At 43.7% G+C, this 16,509-nt stretch overlaps 1 protein-coding gene and 2 pseudogenes across 1 annotated transcript; 2 read left to right on the top strand and 1 right to left on the bottom strand.

The window, feature by feature from the left end:
* The first annotated feature begins 766 nt into the window (after positions 1-766).
* On the top strand, positions 767-1,841 carry LOC138017730 (uncharacterized). The gene has a single exon (XM_068864734.1). It carries the CDS (start codon positions 792-794, stop codon positions 1,839-1,841), a length of 1,050 nt encoding a protein of 349 aa, XP_068720835.1. The 5' UTR covers positions 767-791.
* A 2,849-nt stretch (positions 1,842-4,690) lies between these two features.
* LOC138017927 (5S ribosomal RNA) lies at positions 4,691-4,809 on the bottom strand (annotated as a pseudogene).
* Positions 4,810-9,683: 4,874 nt separating this feature from the next.
* Positions 9,684-9,865, top strand: LOC138017954 (U2 spliceosomal RNA; annotated as a pseudogene).
* The last annotated feature ends 6,644 nt before the right edge of the window (positions 9,866-16,509 follow it).

The following is a 16,509-nucleotide window of genomic DNA, read 5'->3' as shown; positions in this document are numbered from 1 at the left end:
TAAGGAATGGGAAACGCTATTTGAAAACCAATTTTCGTGTTCATTGCAACCCTGAGGAAACCTTTTGTCCTGATCATTGTCGCAAGTTCGCACTTAGTGACGAACAAGATCCTGACTCCCAAGAGAAATGCTCCCATCAACACACAGAAAGCTGCAGTGACTGCCAAGACCTTCGAAACGCATTCGATGAAGTCGAAGATAGAATTCAAAGTGCCCTGTGGATACCTTACAGCAATGAAGAACGAGAAGATCTGCTATACGACTTCAAGCTGGCAAAGGCAGATATCTTGCACTGGAAGGCGCATGTTGTTCGCTCCGTTAACCAAGAAGCGGCAAAGCAAGATCAATTGAAGATGATAAGTGTGAATCCAAATTGTGCGCTGATAATAATGGATTGGGCGATGAAGTTTCTTCAGCTTAGATATCGAGAAAAACAGTCCGACTGGTTCGGTAAGAGAGGATTGAGTTGGCACATATCGACGGTGATCACAGGCGATCTTGACGTCAGTGGAAAGCTGGAGATGCAGTCATATGCCCATCTGTTTGATGCATGCCAACAGGATTGGTTCGCTGTGTGTTCTATTCTAGAAAACACATTAGGAGAACTTAAGGCCAAGAAGCCTCACATCACCCAAGTTTATTTGAGATCAGATGAAGCTGGTTGCTACCATAATAATTCTCTAATCGCTGCAACAAGGAGCGTTGGTGAACGGGTTGGTGTAGACGTTTGTCGCTATGACTTTTCTGAACCGCAATATGGCAAAGACGTTTGTGATCGGATCTTGTGCCCCATGAAAACATGCATCCGCCGTTTCTGCGACGAAGGACACGACATTCTGACAGCGGGGGACATGAGAAGTGCACTATCTGAACGACCAGTGAAGGGTACCTCCGCGTGTGTTTGTGAGGTTGACGAAGCGAAGTTAACCCTAGAAGTGAACAAAATAGATGGTTTCAGCAAACTGCACAACGTCCAGATTGACGAGAAAACTATTCGTGTGTGGAAGTCCTACAGAATTGGGCGTGGCAAGGAAATCTCATTCGACCAGCTGGTGACAAAAGATCAAGGGGACACCTGTCTCATAGTTAAGGAAGAGTTTTTCCCTTTTCATAATTCACGTGTATACCAAAGCAGAGATTCTGTGGCGGAGGATTCAGATGAAGGCAATCGTCATCACGATTTGGACATTTCGGACATTGAAATTTTTGAATGTTCGGAGCCTGGGTGTGGGAAGAGTTTTCAGCTGTTGTCAGAACTTGAAGCTCATTTAGATGAAGGGGATCACTGCGTTGAGGCTGAAAAACAGTCAGAAACGCTTTACGATACGATTCGTAGAGATTGGGTGGAGAGATTTACCACAACAGTCAACATCACTGAAGATGAACCTTGCGAACCTGTCCACCAGAGTGAAAGTGAACCGGCGCCCACCACGAGCTGTGTTATTATGGGCTGGGCCCTAACCAAGCAACGAGCAGGATCAACTAGATTCCCCGAGAAAGTTAAAAACTACCTGACGGCAAAGTTTGACCTCGGAGAACAGTCAGGGCTAAAAGCTGACCCTCAGCAAGTTTCCAATGATATGCGGAAGGCAAGAGATGAGCAGAACAGAAGGTTATTTGAGCGAGAAGAGTGGTTGACTAAAAGCCAAGTGCAAGGGTTTTTTTCACGCCTGTCTGCAAACAGAAGAAGACAACAAGCACCCTCACCTGAAGGTGAGCAAAGTTCAAAGGAACTATTTCTAGAGGAAGAAGAAGAAGAGCGACAGCGGCTGATGGAGCACATCTCAGAGGAACTGAGGCCGCAGCATCCCCTTTCATACGACGCCTTCAACTTGTGCTAGTGTGCGAAGAAAAATAAGATGCATCAATTTAACGTGACACTGCTCAAGGATATATTGCGCCATTATGAAGTACCATTTAAATCAAGAGACAGAAAAAAAGGAGCTGATAGATCTATTGATGTGATTTGTTCAAGATTGCAAATGCTTTATTTACAGCACTACTGGCATGTAAGTGCATTCAAATCTCATCAAGTTAAATTTTCTGGAAATAAGGAGGCAAAACCAATGCAAACTGAACTGTTTTTGTGCGCGTGTGTGTTTTGTATTTTTCATTTCTTGATGAATGACTAATAGTTTTAAAGCCATTTGTTGGGTACTGATTGAACCCTTTCAACCTCGTCGAACTCACCATCTAACTTTCCACGGGTGGTCTAATCCAGACCGCGCCCTGTTTTCTCAAATGACTCGTTTGCCGACATGCTGTAAACGTTCAAATTAAAGACGCAAACTACAGTAAGCTAAACGTACCGTGATATTGCCGGCCAAGAGGTGGTATTTTATGGAAATTTACGATGGCATCAATGCAAATAACATAATTTTTTCCCCTTTGCCCCCGGCCGTTGACTGTTGCGCGACCGGCCCGTACCAAGAACACGGCACTACATTGTCATGCAAAAGGATTCACCGTGCTCAATGCGATAACCTACTGCACACTAGCTCAGAACATAATGCTGATCATAAACATTATTCTGTACCCAAGTGTATTGGTGAGGAACAGACCACACCAGTTTGGTTGCTAATTTGCATAAGTGAATATGTAGACGACGAGTCTCCCTTGTCTTCTCTTGTTTATTCTTCACAAACAGGCCAATTTTCGTACATGCAAGATCTTGAAGGTTGAACGGCATTTAGGATGAAGTAATTGACTTATCTATATAAATATTTTCTCAAGAGAAGGATGTTTCTCAAACTTGCGATCAAAAAATAGTTGGAACGGCGGTTCCTTTTATGTCAAAATGGCGCCGAATAATTGTGAAATTAACGAACCCTTTTACGGCGCCCGCAAGCGAGTGCCCAAAAGTTTTATTCTATGATGTGTTAGCCTTGTATAAGTACTTTCCAGCTGTAGTAGTCTTAGCTCTAGATCACGTCCCACATCTGAGAAAATAGCTTTCAAACGCAGGTACCTCCCGCCTCAAAAAATTCTCGGCTCAAGATAAGGTATTTTGAAACATTCATAACTCAGTAAATATTTTGTATAACTCAATCGTTGAACCTGTGATGGATTAAAGAAGAGTTACTCTTAAATATATAAAATAATCAACTTTCCATAATAGAAAGCAGAGCTTTGCTGGTGTCCGATATTTACAGCTAGATCGAAGGTGTTACAGACGGCAAATTGTGGAGTTCAGAGGTCACCTCGGAAACAGTCCTCTAAAAAAATGAAAAGCATGGAATTGGTCAAAGTAAATGCGATATTTGTACATGGGATAGGGTAGTCGACAATCACTGAAAATATCAAGGAAATCGGTGAAGTGCGGAAATTTGCCTTACCCGTTCTTACGCGGACAGCCTCTTAAGTCTGCTGGTGTTTGGCGTGCTCTCCTTGGTTGGCGAATCGAGCGTTGGGAATGGGTGTGGAGCAAGTCTCGTTTCAAGATTTTTGAGAATTGTAAAAATGATTTGCTTTGGCTAACTGTCCATCGTGTTGTCCGTGTTTGTTACAATTTGAAGGATTCGGGCTATATCAGGAACAAGAGGTGCCTGCTTTGCTCTCGTCGGGAAACTATCGAACATTGCTTTGTTTTGTGTCCCTGCCCTCATAGGGTTTGGAACTTTTTTGTCCCGCTCCTTTCTCGCTATGCAGGCTTTACCTTTTTTGCTTCTGGTTTCTGTTTTTTACCCCTTCACTCCTGGCCTTACTCCTTCCCAATTTTTGTGTGTGATTGCTTCTGTTCTTTATCAAATTTGGTCTGCCAGGAATCTTCCTACTTTTCGTAATTGGACACTTTCGTCTAGTCAAATTCCGTCTAGTCATTCAGGATATCCATCTTCGGGTTAACAGTGCCCCTATTGGGCTTGTTAGGTCTTTTTGGTCTGATAAGGGCATCTTGTGCAGTATTGTTAATAATGAGGTTAAACTGAATTTCAAAATCTTTTGTATTTTTGCTATTGTAAGGGCCATATTGTCATCCTTTACGCTCATCTTGAACTTTGATTTGGTTATTGTATTTTGTAGTTTTCACTTTTGTAATTTTGTATTTGGCGGCTTTTTGTTCCATGGATCTTTTTAATAAACTGCCCTGCTCTCTGGGCTTTTTATGTAAAAAAAAAAACTGTTCTTATCACTTTAATATCTAATACGCTGCTGAGTAACATGAGAACCGGCCAGGGCAGTTGGCGTTACATTTCTGTGGCCAACACGCCGTGGTTGTTTCTCTGTGTTATGAATTAAGTGACTTGTTATCGTGAAAGTAAATGTTTTATACTCCGGAAGGATAGAGACTCATGCACTGAATAATATTGTTCACCCTTTGAACAACTGGGGCCTGACTACTGTCCGTGTTGAGCAGAGAACAGTGAGAATGTCAACCCACTAAGTCACGTTTTCGCTAGATCAATTTTATAATTTTCTAGCCGTCGTTGTACACACATGTTCCCCACTAGTTTCTCTTTCATCCAATGCATAACAGTGCGTCAATTTCTCACTTGTCCTGTCCTGTTTTTTGCTCAGATGAAAAGATAGCTTTAATGTCATAAATGTTGGTTTGATAAGATCTCGCACGTGCTCCCTCGGGAATACAAGTCCCACTTTCCCGTGTGAACTATTTTGTTTTTGTTGCATTTCTCATTTTTGACCTGTATTGGAATTTTCTTTGGGATGATCAAGTGATAGAACAAAGAAGGGAAGCCTACAATACGGGGTATTCCCAGGCAGTCTCCCAGCCAAGTACTAACCCAGTCGGACAGGGATAAACTTCGGTGATCGGATGAGAACTGGTGTTTTCCCTGTGGTATGCTCGTAGACAAGTAGTTTGCCGTGAAAACTTACACTTTTACAAGAGGAAAGTCAAAAAGAGGTCAGAGCAACCACCATGTGAATTTTTCCTCTTGCCGTTAGCCATGCAATGCTCGTGGCTGTGGCTGGCTGCCTTCCATTCGTCCTTCCACTGCACAAGTAGGCAATCATTGTGTGCGCCTGCCTCGCTTTCAGGTTGGCTTTGCAGATTCTCTACTTGGGACGAAATATAATCGGACCACCATATCTCGCGACCAGAACACTGGCAGCACTCCGTCTGCTTTAAGCATGTTATGGCATCGCTTCTGGGCCTTTTGGCTAAGATTGTCATTGGTGCCATTCAGAAGGAGTACCTTGAACCCTCTCTCTTGTGGGGGGAGGAAGAAGATGATTGATAGGCTTAGTAACATGAGTGGAGATACCGAGTTATTAATTGATGTAGTTCCGGAGACTCCTTCTGTTATTGGTAGCTCTCCTTCCTGGGCTGATGCCGTACCTGATGAGCAAGTTCCTCCTGTGTCACCTAAGCTGTTTTCTCCAAGTCCTGGTCCAAATGTCCTGCTCCCAAATGTATTGGCTGACATGATGTCATCTGGAGCTCACTTCGATCCTGTTCCCACTGGGCAGTGGTCTACTGTCAGAAATACCATGCGGCTCAACACATAGTTATCTGTGTACTTCTCCTGCGACACGGGCTGTGGACTTCATTACCTCTGTCCAATTCCGTGCCTCCAGCCAGACTTGGATTGTCACGTTCAACAATCATAGTGCTAAGTCAATTGCGTTGGGGAAGGAGGAAATCATTGTTTCTGGATGTCCAGGTTTTTTGGGAGACTGTGAGAGGCGGGTTCTGCAGAGCAAGATACACAAAGCGCCTTCTGAGTTGCCTGACAACGTCCTGATTGGCCACTTGTTGGCCTACGGGAAAGTCTTCTCTTTCTGTCGTGAACACATAACGCAGGGAATGTTCAACGGGATCCGTACAGCCAAGATGCGCCTAAACAAAGACATCCCACCCTGCATCCACATCGCGGGGGAATTTATCCGGGTCTGGTACCTGGATCAGCGTAAAACGTGTCGTCACCTTGCTGGCCTGTGTGACTCGTTCTGCTGTCTCAACTGTGAGTGCTGTACCTGTGGAGAACAAGAAGAATGAAGAGAAGGAGATGAATGAAGGGAATGGGGAGAATGAGGAGGATGAGCAGAATGGAGGGGATGGGAATGGTAGGGAGAACAAGTTAGAGCATATGGAAGAAGGTAACCAGTCCCATGATCGTCCGGAGGGTTTGAAAGCATGATTCTTGTGGGAACGGTGGATTTCTCTGCCCGGGAACGGTTCCGGGAGCGGTGGCGATCGTGAGCGCTCTAGGAACCCTGGGTGTGAGGATCGGAAATCACTTAGTGATGACGAATGCGCATGGCATAAGCCTAGCAAACGCTGTTAGTATCAATGCTTAGACTACTTTCCTTAAATATCCGTCGGCTAGTTACGCCTACTAAATGCGACCAGTTTTTACATGAACTGTCTTGTCTTAATTTGGACCTTTTCTTGATGCAAGTTACTTTTTGCGTAACTGGCCCAGTGAATGCTTTTGGTCTTTTGGGAGAGGCAGGTCGTCTGGTGTGGGGCTACTTGTCTCCCCCGCTTTTCAAGGCTGTGTCTCTCGTTTCGTTTTTGATTCTGATGGAAGGATCATTAGTGCAAAAAAAATAAAATAAAAATAAAAAAAATTGGGCATTGGTGCTATCAGGGTTGCATATAATTAATATAGTCAACATCTATGTTCCAAATACTGTTTCTGAGTGCAAGACGCTTTTTCAGGATCTACATAACTTTTTCCTTTCACTTATCCACATCATTGCTGGCGACTTTAATAGGGGCGAATTCTGGCCATAAGCAGGCCTCCCGGATTGATGGTTTTTTGATTTCTTGTACACTTGTCCCTCGCGTTTTAGTTTCCGATGTTTTGCCTTGTGTTTTTTCCAATCATGATTTTATCTCTTTGAATCTGTCTCTTGATAACCTATCTTGCCCTTGAAACGGTATTTGGTAATTCCACAGTAGTCTCTTATCTGATGCCTCTTTTAAAAAATCGTACTTCATAAGAGAGCAAAAACAGCGCTTTGCTTGCTTCGAATCTTTTGGCACGTGGTGGGATCATCTGAAGTCCGGTATTCTCGATTTCTGGGTTAACTTTTGTTTTAAGTTGGTTAATCGTGAGCGGAATTGACTTACCACACACTTAATTTCTGCTAAGAGGTGTTTTGAAAAAGGTGTTTCCTCTGTTGTGTCCGAAATTAGAGATCTGGAAAGTGCCCTTGCTTCCCTTCTCTCCCGTGAGGCTTAGGGTGCTATGATCCGATCACCTGCCAAGTGGTTCAAGGAGGGTGAGAAACCGACCAGGTATTTTTTTTTTTGTCTTGAGAAGAATTCTTTAGTTTGCCTTCTTGACGCTGCTGGCGTGGAGAAGACAGCACAGGATGATACTGAATCAATTCTTGTCGATTTTTACAAGAATTTTTTTCACAAAGGCTGTCCTTGATCTTCACGTCTAATCTGAACTTCTTCGTGATCGAGGTTTTTCTCTCTCTGCTTCCGAGCACTTGAGTTGTGAGGGTAAATTTACAACAGACGAGCTTCTGACTGCCCTGAATGGTCTTCAGACTGGCAAATCGCCAGATTCTGACGGTCTCCCAACGGAATTTTACCTCTTTGGGAGGACCTGGGCAATGTCCTCACTCTGGTCCTGAATGAGGATTATCGCTCCGGTTCTCTGACGGATAGCTAGCATGAGGGTCTTTTGTGCCTAGTTTATAAGAGGGATGATAAGTGATTGCCTGAGAATTGGAGACCAATTTCAATCTTGAATACGGATTATAAGATCGCCTCTAAAGCAATTACTGAGCATTTGAAGCCAGTAATGCACTCAATTTTTCATTGCAATCAAACTTGCCAGGTAGTTGGTCGATCTTTTCGAATCTCCAACTCATTCCCAAGACTCTTGATATGATTTGCAAAACCAATGGATCTGGCATTTTTATCACTCTTGACCAAGAGATGGCTTTCAATCGTGTTGATCATTCTTTGCTCATGCATGTTTTGTCCTGCTTTGGCTTCAGTCCTTCTTTGCGTAAATGGGTCAGTCTCTTTTACCACAATGTATTCTCTCGTGTGATTCATAATGGTCTGTTCCTATTGTTCTTGAGAGAGGGGTGAGGCAGGGTTGTCCTCTCTCCCTCCTCTTGTCTGTTCTTGTCTCAGAGGTCCTCTCTACTCAGGTGCATTGTCGGTTTCAGACTTTCCGGGGCTGCTGGTCTCCAGTTTAAAATCTCGCAGTATGTCGACAATTTGACAATTTTTGCAAAAACTGGAACTTCGCTTTGTCAAGTTTTGCGTGTTGCCAGTAAGTATGAGAGGGCATCTGGGGCAAAGTTAAACGCTTCCAAGACTGAAGGAATGTGGCTTGGTAGTTGGTGGTCTAACGGTGCCTCTCCTTTTGGCCTCAAATGGGTCCCTACAATCAAAATTCTTCGTATTTTCTTTTCTAACAGCTTAGTTTCTGTAGAGTCTGATAATTGGTGGCCAAAACGTGATAAACTCGAGACCAAACTGTTTCCATGGAAACAAAGGGAGCTATCTTTTGCTGGTCACACTGATTGTTAAACTGCTAGGTGCGCGTCGTTTCTGGCATACTGCGAAAATCCTTCTGCCCCCAAGATGGGTGTGTGATAGATATCACAAGATTATTTGGCCTTTCATTTGGCCGGGTAAGATGGAGAATGAGTCTGAAGCGTTGTTATGCCCCCTTGACGCTGGGCGGCCTCAACGTTGTCGACTTTCCCTCCAAGTGTACTAGTTTGTGCCTCTCTAGTTTGAAGTGATAAAAAGTGGCATTACCTTGCACTGTTTAGCTTAATTAGACGTTCGCTTTTCTTTCGCCTCTCATTATGTTCCTGTTTCCTCTGAACCGTCCCGTTTTTATCATAAGTGCCTTTCGGGTTTTCAGGATATCATTGCCCGTGGTGGCTCCCTCCCCAATGACCTGTCTTATAAGAAAATTTATTCTCTCCTTTTTGTCTTCCTGTCTGTCCTCCCGCAGTGTGCTGGTTTGTGTGACACCATTGTCGGCCATCCCATTAACCGGTGGGCCTCAGTTTGGCGTAAATCTTGACTGAAGATTATTGAAAACCATAAATGTGATTTGCTTTGGCTACTTCTGCACAGCGGTATTTGAGTTCGCTATAACCTTAAGGAATAGGGTTACATCCATTCTGACAATTGCACGGTCTGCTCTCAACCCGAGACTCGTAAACATTGTTTCTATGAGTGTCGTAGAGTTGTTCGCATGTGGCATCATTTTTCTCCCGTATTGTCCTCTGTTTTGGGTTTCCCTTTTGTGCTTTCCTTTTCGTCAGTTTTGTTTCCCTTTACGACTTCCCCGGCTTGCAATAGTCTACTTGTTTCTCATTATTTTAATGCGACTATTTTGTATTTTGTTTCGTGGGCCCGCAATCTCGCAACATTTTGCAATAGTACTTTATCTTCTGTATCGATTATTAATAGCTTTGTAAAGGATGTGAGATTGCGGGTTTTGGGTGACTCACTAGAGACTGTTAAGCGCTTCTGGTCTGTTAATAATGGGATCTGTTCTGTAAGCAGTAGTAATAAGATTAATTTTTGTTTCTAGTTTATCTGTAGGTTTAGACCATTATTGATTAGTTATTGTTTAGATAGTTAGTATGCCGGTATTAGGACTTTGGATTTTGATTAATGGACTTTGTTTTTTATGCTATTTGTATTTCACTTGCTTTTTTTTTCGTAATTTTTGCTCCTGTAATTTTGTTAATCTGATCTTTTTACCCAGGCCTTTGGGCCCTTGTAAATAAACTTTTATCAAAAGAAAAAAAAATTCTGTTCTTATCAGCTTAATATCTGATATGTGGCTCATTGAGTAGCTCATATATTAAACCGATTTTTTGAATTGGGCCGTGGAAAAGAGGCTTGCCTCGTCCCGGCCACAAGTCGCCTCAGTATAGCACTACCTCGGAGTGCGGCCCACTTCCCTTCAGGGAATAAATAAATAATCAATTGAAAGTAAAACAACTGACTGACCAGCTTACACCTTCTCTTATCTTCCCTAGGAAGGAGCGAGTCACCGGCCTGCCCAGTTTTGGGACAACAAGAAACCAGCACAAGCTATGTGCAAATCAGTTGCCTTTTGCGGTCCATGGAGAGGCTGAAAAAGTTCATGCCTACCTGATGCAAGTAGTTTTCTATGTGCGGTAAGTAGCTGTGGCCTTGGTTATTTGCGTGCTCCATTCAAAGACCCAAGTACTGATCGACCCTCAAGTCAGCAATTTTTGGTAACTATATTTGTAATTTTCGCTTTTTCTAGTTCTTGTAAGTTTAGGTCCAGAGTCCAGCTTAACTTTCTAGTTTTGTCTGGTCAGTGCGACCTTTCAATATTGAGGCCACCCATCCGGCTTTACCGCCTAGTTTTGCCCGATTGGGTTTACCTTTTCAATTTTCTTGTCAGTGTGGCATTGTGGTTGTAAGCATTATGGTACATAATTTTACTCGTACCATTGCATTAGATTTTCTGGATTTCCAGGCCTCGACCAATCCGAATGTCATTGCATCGGCTATCACCAATCTGTTCCTATGCTCGAAGGTTTCGGTACTCCAATTAGTTGGAAATATAGCACGAGTTTCATTTGCTGACACAGCTAGCAAAGAACTAATAATGCGAGTGAGTATAGGCAATGTTGTCTGTCCTGTAAAGGGGGGTGGTCCGCGCCTCCAAAAAACGTTTGTGCACAATTACCGGTTTAAAGCCAGTGCAGACTCTCTATCCCTTGTTATGAGATGTTATGGTGAATTGAAAGATATCTCATACCGCCGTTGGTTACATATGCAAGACATATATGATGGTGTTCGTGTTGTTACTATGATCTGTGCAAAGTCCATCCCTCGTAACCTAGATGTGGATGGCTTCCACATCAAAGTCTCATACTATGGTGAGGCTGTGGAATGTGACATTTGTAGTAATTATGGTCATGTTGCCCGCAACTGTCCACTCGAAGGTAAATGCCTTTGGTGCCACCAGTCCAGGCATCTACAAAGGGACTGCACAAACCCTCGTGCTGGGGAGGGTACGGTGCCTGAGTCTGTTGAGGGGGTACCTCCTAACGCCACCCCTGTGTCTAATGTATCTTCTGTAAGTGACCGTCAGGCTTCCGAGGGTGATCCAAGTGGCCAGACGTCTGAGCCTATGACCATTGATAGCCAGCCCCTTTTTTTGGCTGGTGTATCATCTGAGCAATGAAATAATGAAGTAAGTAATAGTGGTAATTGAAGTGGAATGGAAAATACTGTTAATGATAAATCATGTGACAGTCAAGTTGAAGTAAAAAGTGAAGTTAATGAATCTAGTAGTATGACTATTAATTAACCATGTGAAGGTCAAATAGTGTTAACTACTCCGGTTGGCAACATGACTTTATTCCTTGAGCACAAACTAAATATTATACACATCGAGCTAAACTCGCAAGTTTTTATACTTATGCAAATCTAGAAAATTCTGAAAAAAATGTCTCTCCATATATTACGGTTTTCAGGACAATGCAGACTAATCAACAACACTCTAGTCCATGCTATGACAACACCTGAAAGGTGACAGAATAAATTGGCTTATCTAAACACTTCTAAGCTGATTATGTAACATCTCCCCTCTAAATGAAAATGGCTTAAGGCCTTAACTGAAATGCAGAAACTAAATTGTCTCTATAAGTCTTTTAGGTCTTGTAATCACACGTCTCGGTCGTTCCCTGCTACTGCTGTCATCACGCTTTACACTAACGGCAGGTATCGGAGCAGTCTCTGGAGCTGGGCGAATGAAGCAACGATTTCTCACTAACTAGGCTCCATTAGTAGTTTCGACACTGTACGATCTCGGTTGAGACGCAACTGGCGTTTTGGTAATAGTTGCTGGAGTCCACTGGTTACACTGGGGGTGCAGTTGTACGTAGACTCCCTGATTCTGTGACAGTGAAGGTAGATCCCTTGCAGACTTGTTGTAGTGCTCGCACATTTTGTCCTTGTCTTTCACCATCTGTTCTCGGACAAGCTGGCAATGGGGATTCTGGATAGGGGATCTGATTGGAAGTAATGGTCTGAACTTTCGTCCATTTAATAGTTCTGCGGGTGCGGGTGACGGTATACTGGTAGTAAGAGGTGCGGCTCTGTAGACCAACATAGCTAAGTTTGGATGATGTCCTGCGGCTGCACATTTTCTCATGGACTGCTTGACCGTCTGCACCATACGTTCAATAAAACCATTACTCTGCGGGGAACGAGGGCTAGACGTGATGCCACCAAATCGGTACTGATTTGCAAAGGCTGCAAACTCCTTTGACGAGAATGGGGGGCCATTGTCTGTCATAACGGTTTGAGGTACTTCAGAATCTCTGTAGAAGCGTTAGCGTTGGTGCTGCATACTTTTCTGATCACAGGAAACCTCCTGTAGTAGTCTGCTATCAGGAGATAGGTAGTAGACCAAAACTTGAAGAAATCAATTCCTAACTTCTCCCAAGGTCCTTGAGGAACTTCATGGGGCAACAGTGTTTCGCGTTGTTGGCTCCTGGAGAACGTCTGGCACACTTCACAGCTCTGTGCTGTCTGTAGTAAATCTGAGGTTATTCCTGGCCAGAATACTGCTTCTCGGGCTCTCAGCTGCACCTTCTCAAAACTAAAATGACCTTCGTGGATGGTTTGTAGTACTCCGTTACGCAACTTCTCAGGAACTATGAGCCTACGTCCTTTGAACAATAGACCATTCTCTGTGCTGATCTCTTCTCTGTACGTCCAGTAGTCTACAAGAAGTTGGTGGCAATCTTTCTTCAATTCAGGCCATCCATTTACTACCACTTGCATCAGTAAACCGGAAGTAGTGTCTTTTGCAGTTGCGCGTCTGAAATCTTCAATCCTCATAGAATCGGCGGGGATTTCCTCTGTGAGCATGAGAACTGGGATGAAATCTTCCTTGTCTTCTCCTTCGTTAGGTGTTGGTTGTGGAGGTAAAGAGAGCGTCGTTCTTACAGAGCACCCTAAGCTGTGCTGTTAAATCTGCCAGTGCAGGACTGAACTGGTTCAGGTAGTTCACCAGTCCCAAGAAGCTATGCCGATCTTGAAGGTTCTCTGGTGGTTTCATCTCTGAGATAGCTTGCACTTTTTTAGGGTCGATCTTGTACCCGGATGGGGTAAGATGCCCTCCAAAGAATGCACAATCTTGAGACTTGAACACAAATTTGTTTGCATTGAAGGTGAGATTGTTAGCTCTCGCTGTCTCTAGCAGAGTGATGACTGCAGCGTCATGGGCAGTTTTTATTGCCATGGCAAATATCGTCAGCGATTCCAGTGCTATTGGAGACATTCCTCAGCACTCTATCTATCTATTCTTTCCTGAAAAACATCTCCTGCTACCTTTAGCGCAAGGGGTAGGCGTAACCATCAGTACTTGCCCCAGGGTGTATTGAAGGTTGTCAGGAATCTGCTCTCTCTGTCAAGAGGGACGTGCCAATACCCCGACTTCGTGTCAAGCAAGCTGAAATACTTCGAATCTGCTAGTTCCTGTAGGATGTCATCAACTGTTCTGCTGTACCACTGATTCCTCTTTATACCTTGGTTGAGATCTTTAGGATCAAGACATAGCCGCAAGGGAAAATCAGGTTTCTTAACTGGGACAATGGAGTTAATCCACTCAGTGTGCTCCCTTACCTCTTTAATGACTTCAAGCTCTGTCAATCTCCCCAATTCTGCTCGGTAGGGTGGCTTCAGCCTAACCGCAACATGGCGTGGTGGGTGTTGAACTGGTTTATAGCCTTCTTTTAACTGGATGCGACAAGGTCCATCTGGCAAAGTTCCTATGCCTTGAAACATATCAGCATATTCCTGCAGTAAGTAATCCCTAGTTGTGCGTCTTGATAGACCTTTCTGCCTTAGCTTGGACAGCAGGTTTCTGGATCTCATGATATGAGGTTCTGACTTTGGATGATTGAGACTTTCCACTGTTACTGTCTTGACGTGATGAATAGGCGCATTAAAGTAAACTGGCTCGTATTCATCCGGTACGTAGTCCGCGCACTCGGGAGCTGTTGCAGACTGGACTTGTAACTCATTGACACGTACATCTTTCCTCTTTAATCTACACACGGAACCGTAATGCCCTTCCTTCCCGCACTTGAAGCACTTTGCCTTCTTTGCGGGACACTCACTTTTGGGATGTGGCGGTTTCGCTCCACAGTTGAAACAGCTTTCTCTTTTAGACTTTACTTGTTTCTGATCATTGGAACCTATCCTATAGGGCTGATCATTGGAACCTGGTATCTGTGGCTGCTGTCTGCGGTTCCACTTGGTTCCTAACTGCCTGTTTCCTTGGAGTTTATGAACTTTCATCTGTAGTGGATCGCCTTCGAATTCTGGTCGCATATAACCAACCTGGTGCGCTGTAGCATCCTGATTCTGAGCGATTTATCGCCTCTTCCAGCGTCAATGCTGACCCTTTTTCAATGCACTTATAATAGGCCTCTTTCGAACGTAGCCCAATAACTATTGCATCCTGAAGTAGTCAATTGCAGGCTTCCGGAGGATATTCACACTGGCCGCACAGAATAGTAGCTTTGTCAATGTATTCTGCAAAGCTAAGATCACCTTGCTCCAAGCAGCGGAAATTTGCTGCTGCTGCAAGTGCGTTGGATTTCGGCTTTGTCCACTCCACGAACTTTTTTAACAGCATGCTTGGATCTCCCTTCTGTTCCACTGCAGTTTTCCCTGCCCAAATGAGAACATAATTTGCTTTCACAGCTTTACTCTTCGAAGCTAACGGGCCATTCAAGAGGAGTTCACATTCCTCAACCCAATCCAAGCACTTTTGGTAGCATTCGGGACCCGGCGTGAAGTTTCCTTTCGGCGCTGCTCCAATTCAGCCATGGTAGGTTGAGAGAAATGATACTTACGAGAAACTAGCTGTGATCGCTGTCGACCTTAGTCTTGGCTGGGTTTGCTAAAATCCTGACACCATGTTAACTACTCCAGTTGGCAACACGACTTTATTCCTTGAGCACACACTAAACATTACACACATCGAGCTAAACTCGCAAGTTTTTAAACTTAAGCAAATACACAGAAAATTCTAAAAAAAATGTCTCTGCATATATTACGGTTTTCAGGAAAATGTAGACTAATCAACAACAATCTAGTCCATGCTATGACAACACCTGAGAGGTGACAGAATAAATTGGATCACCTAAACACTTCTAAGCTGATTATGTAACAAATACGATGAGAAGTCAATGAATCTAGTGGTGAGGCTACTAATTCTGATACTCAAATCGAGTCATTTTCTTCTCCATCTGAGCGCAGCACTCTAGGGCGCAAATTGGTGGTACATCGAAAAATCATGTTTTAAGGTGCCAACGGTTTTCTGTTAGGAAAGTATGTTTGAACAGCGGTGTTCTGTGCCAACTTTCTCCATCCATGCATCACCCCCGAGCCTCTCCGCATGCACATGAGAGCTGGTAAAACTACGCACCCTAGAGTAACTGCATAAACAAATTGCGGTTAATTTATCAGGAACGGAAATGATTTATACAAATTTACCCAGAATATAACAAAAATGTTTAATCCTTTTTTTATTTTTTTATAAATTTACTGCATTACTACATTACTACACTACTACCTCTACTGGTACAAGCACATTCGTGGCGCTCATAACATAGACTGAATGTGCCTTTTCAATCCATATAGCCCACTTCGGAAAATACCATAATACTCTTTTTTGTCCCCCCCAATTTCGCATGAGCATTGTTTTTGCTTTCTCTTGGGACCATTGTTAAGTCCCAAGAGAAACTGAAAACAATGCTTATGCAAAATTTGCGGGGACAGACAAAGATTGTTATGGCATTTTCCAAAGTGGCCTATTGAACCTTTAGGGCTGAGGATTTTTATTTATTTATTTACTTAATTTTATTCAATCACTTTCACCACAGCAGAGAAACAGGCTGTGGTGGGAGTCGCACAACAGAGTGAGGCTCCAAATTAAGTGCGCCCTTTTACCCTCCCGACCATGATATAGCACAGAAGACAAACCACAACATCGGGAACTACATGCCCTACTGTTTGCGATAAGTGTGTGGGTTCTTTTACGTCCCACAGGATTATGAACATTGAAGGGTTGTGAGACGGGGCCTACGGTTTATCGTCCTTTCTGAGAAGACTAGAGAGTCTAACCATTTGCAGATGTAATTACAAAGGCAGCACTTTCTCCTCAGTTTTTTAAAGACCCTGAGTGTTGGTCCAGCCGGAGTTGAACTCACGACCGCCCGCGTGACAGCCCGGTGCCCCACCAACTGAGGCACCGGTGCGGGTTAAATTTTCCCTTGTGCATCGATCCCTGCAGAAGTAGGGCTTGTACTTGCTTTTACTTCATCTTTTCTGCCTTTCCGTATTGAAATGAAACCCAGAGAAAAAGTGCTTTGCATGCAGTCTACAATGCAAGAGTCCCCTAAATGTCGTACAAATCTAGCCGTTCACTTCCCTAACTCTACTGCTACTTTGACATTACAGCAAAGTACAAGTTCAGAGGGCCTGACAACAGAACTGCAAAAACTGCAAAAACTGCAAATAGGAGACGAAAGCTACCTGCCATCTTC

The sequence above is a fragment of the Montipora capricornis genome, chromosome 9 (assembly GCF_036669925.1).
Source record: "Montipora capricornis isolate CH-2021 chromosome 9, ASM3666992v2, whole genome shotgun sequence".
NCBI lineage: Eukaryota > Metazoa > Cnidaria > Anthozoa > Scleractinia > Acroporidae > Montipora > Montipora capricornis.
This window is presented reverse-complemented; position numbering and strand designations above follow the sequence as displayed.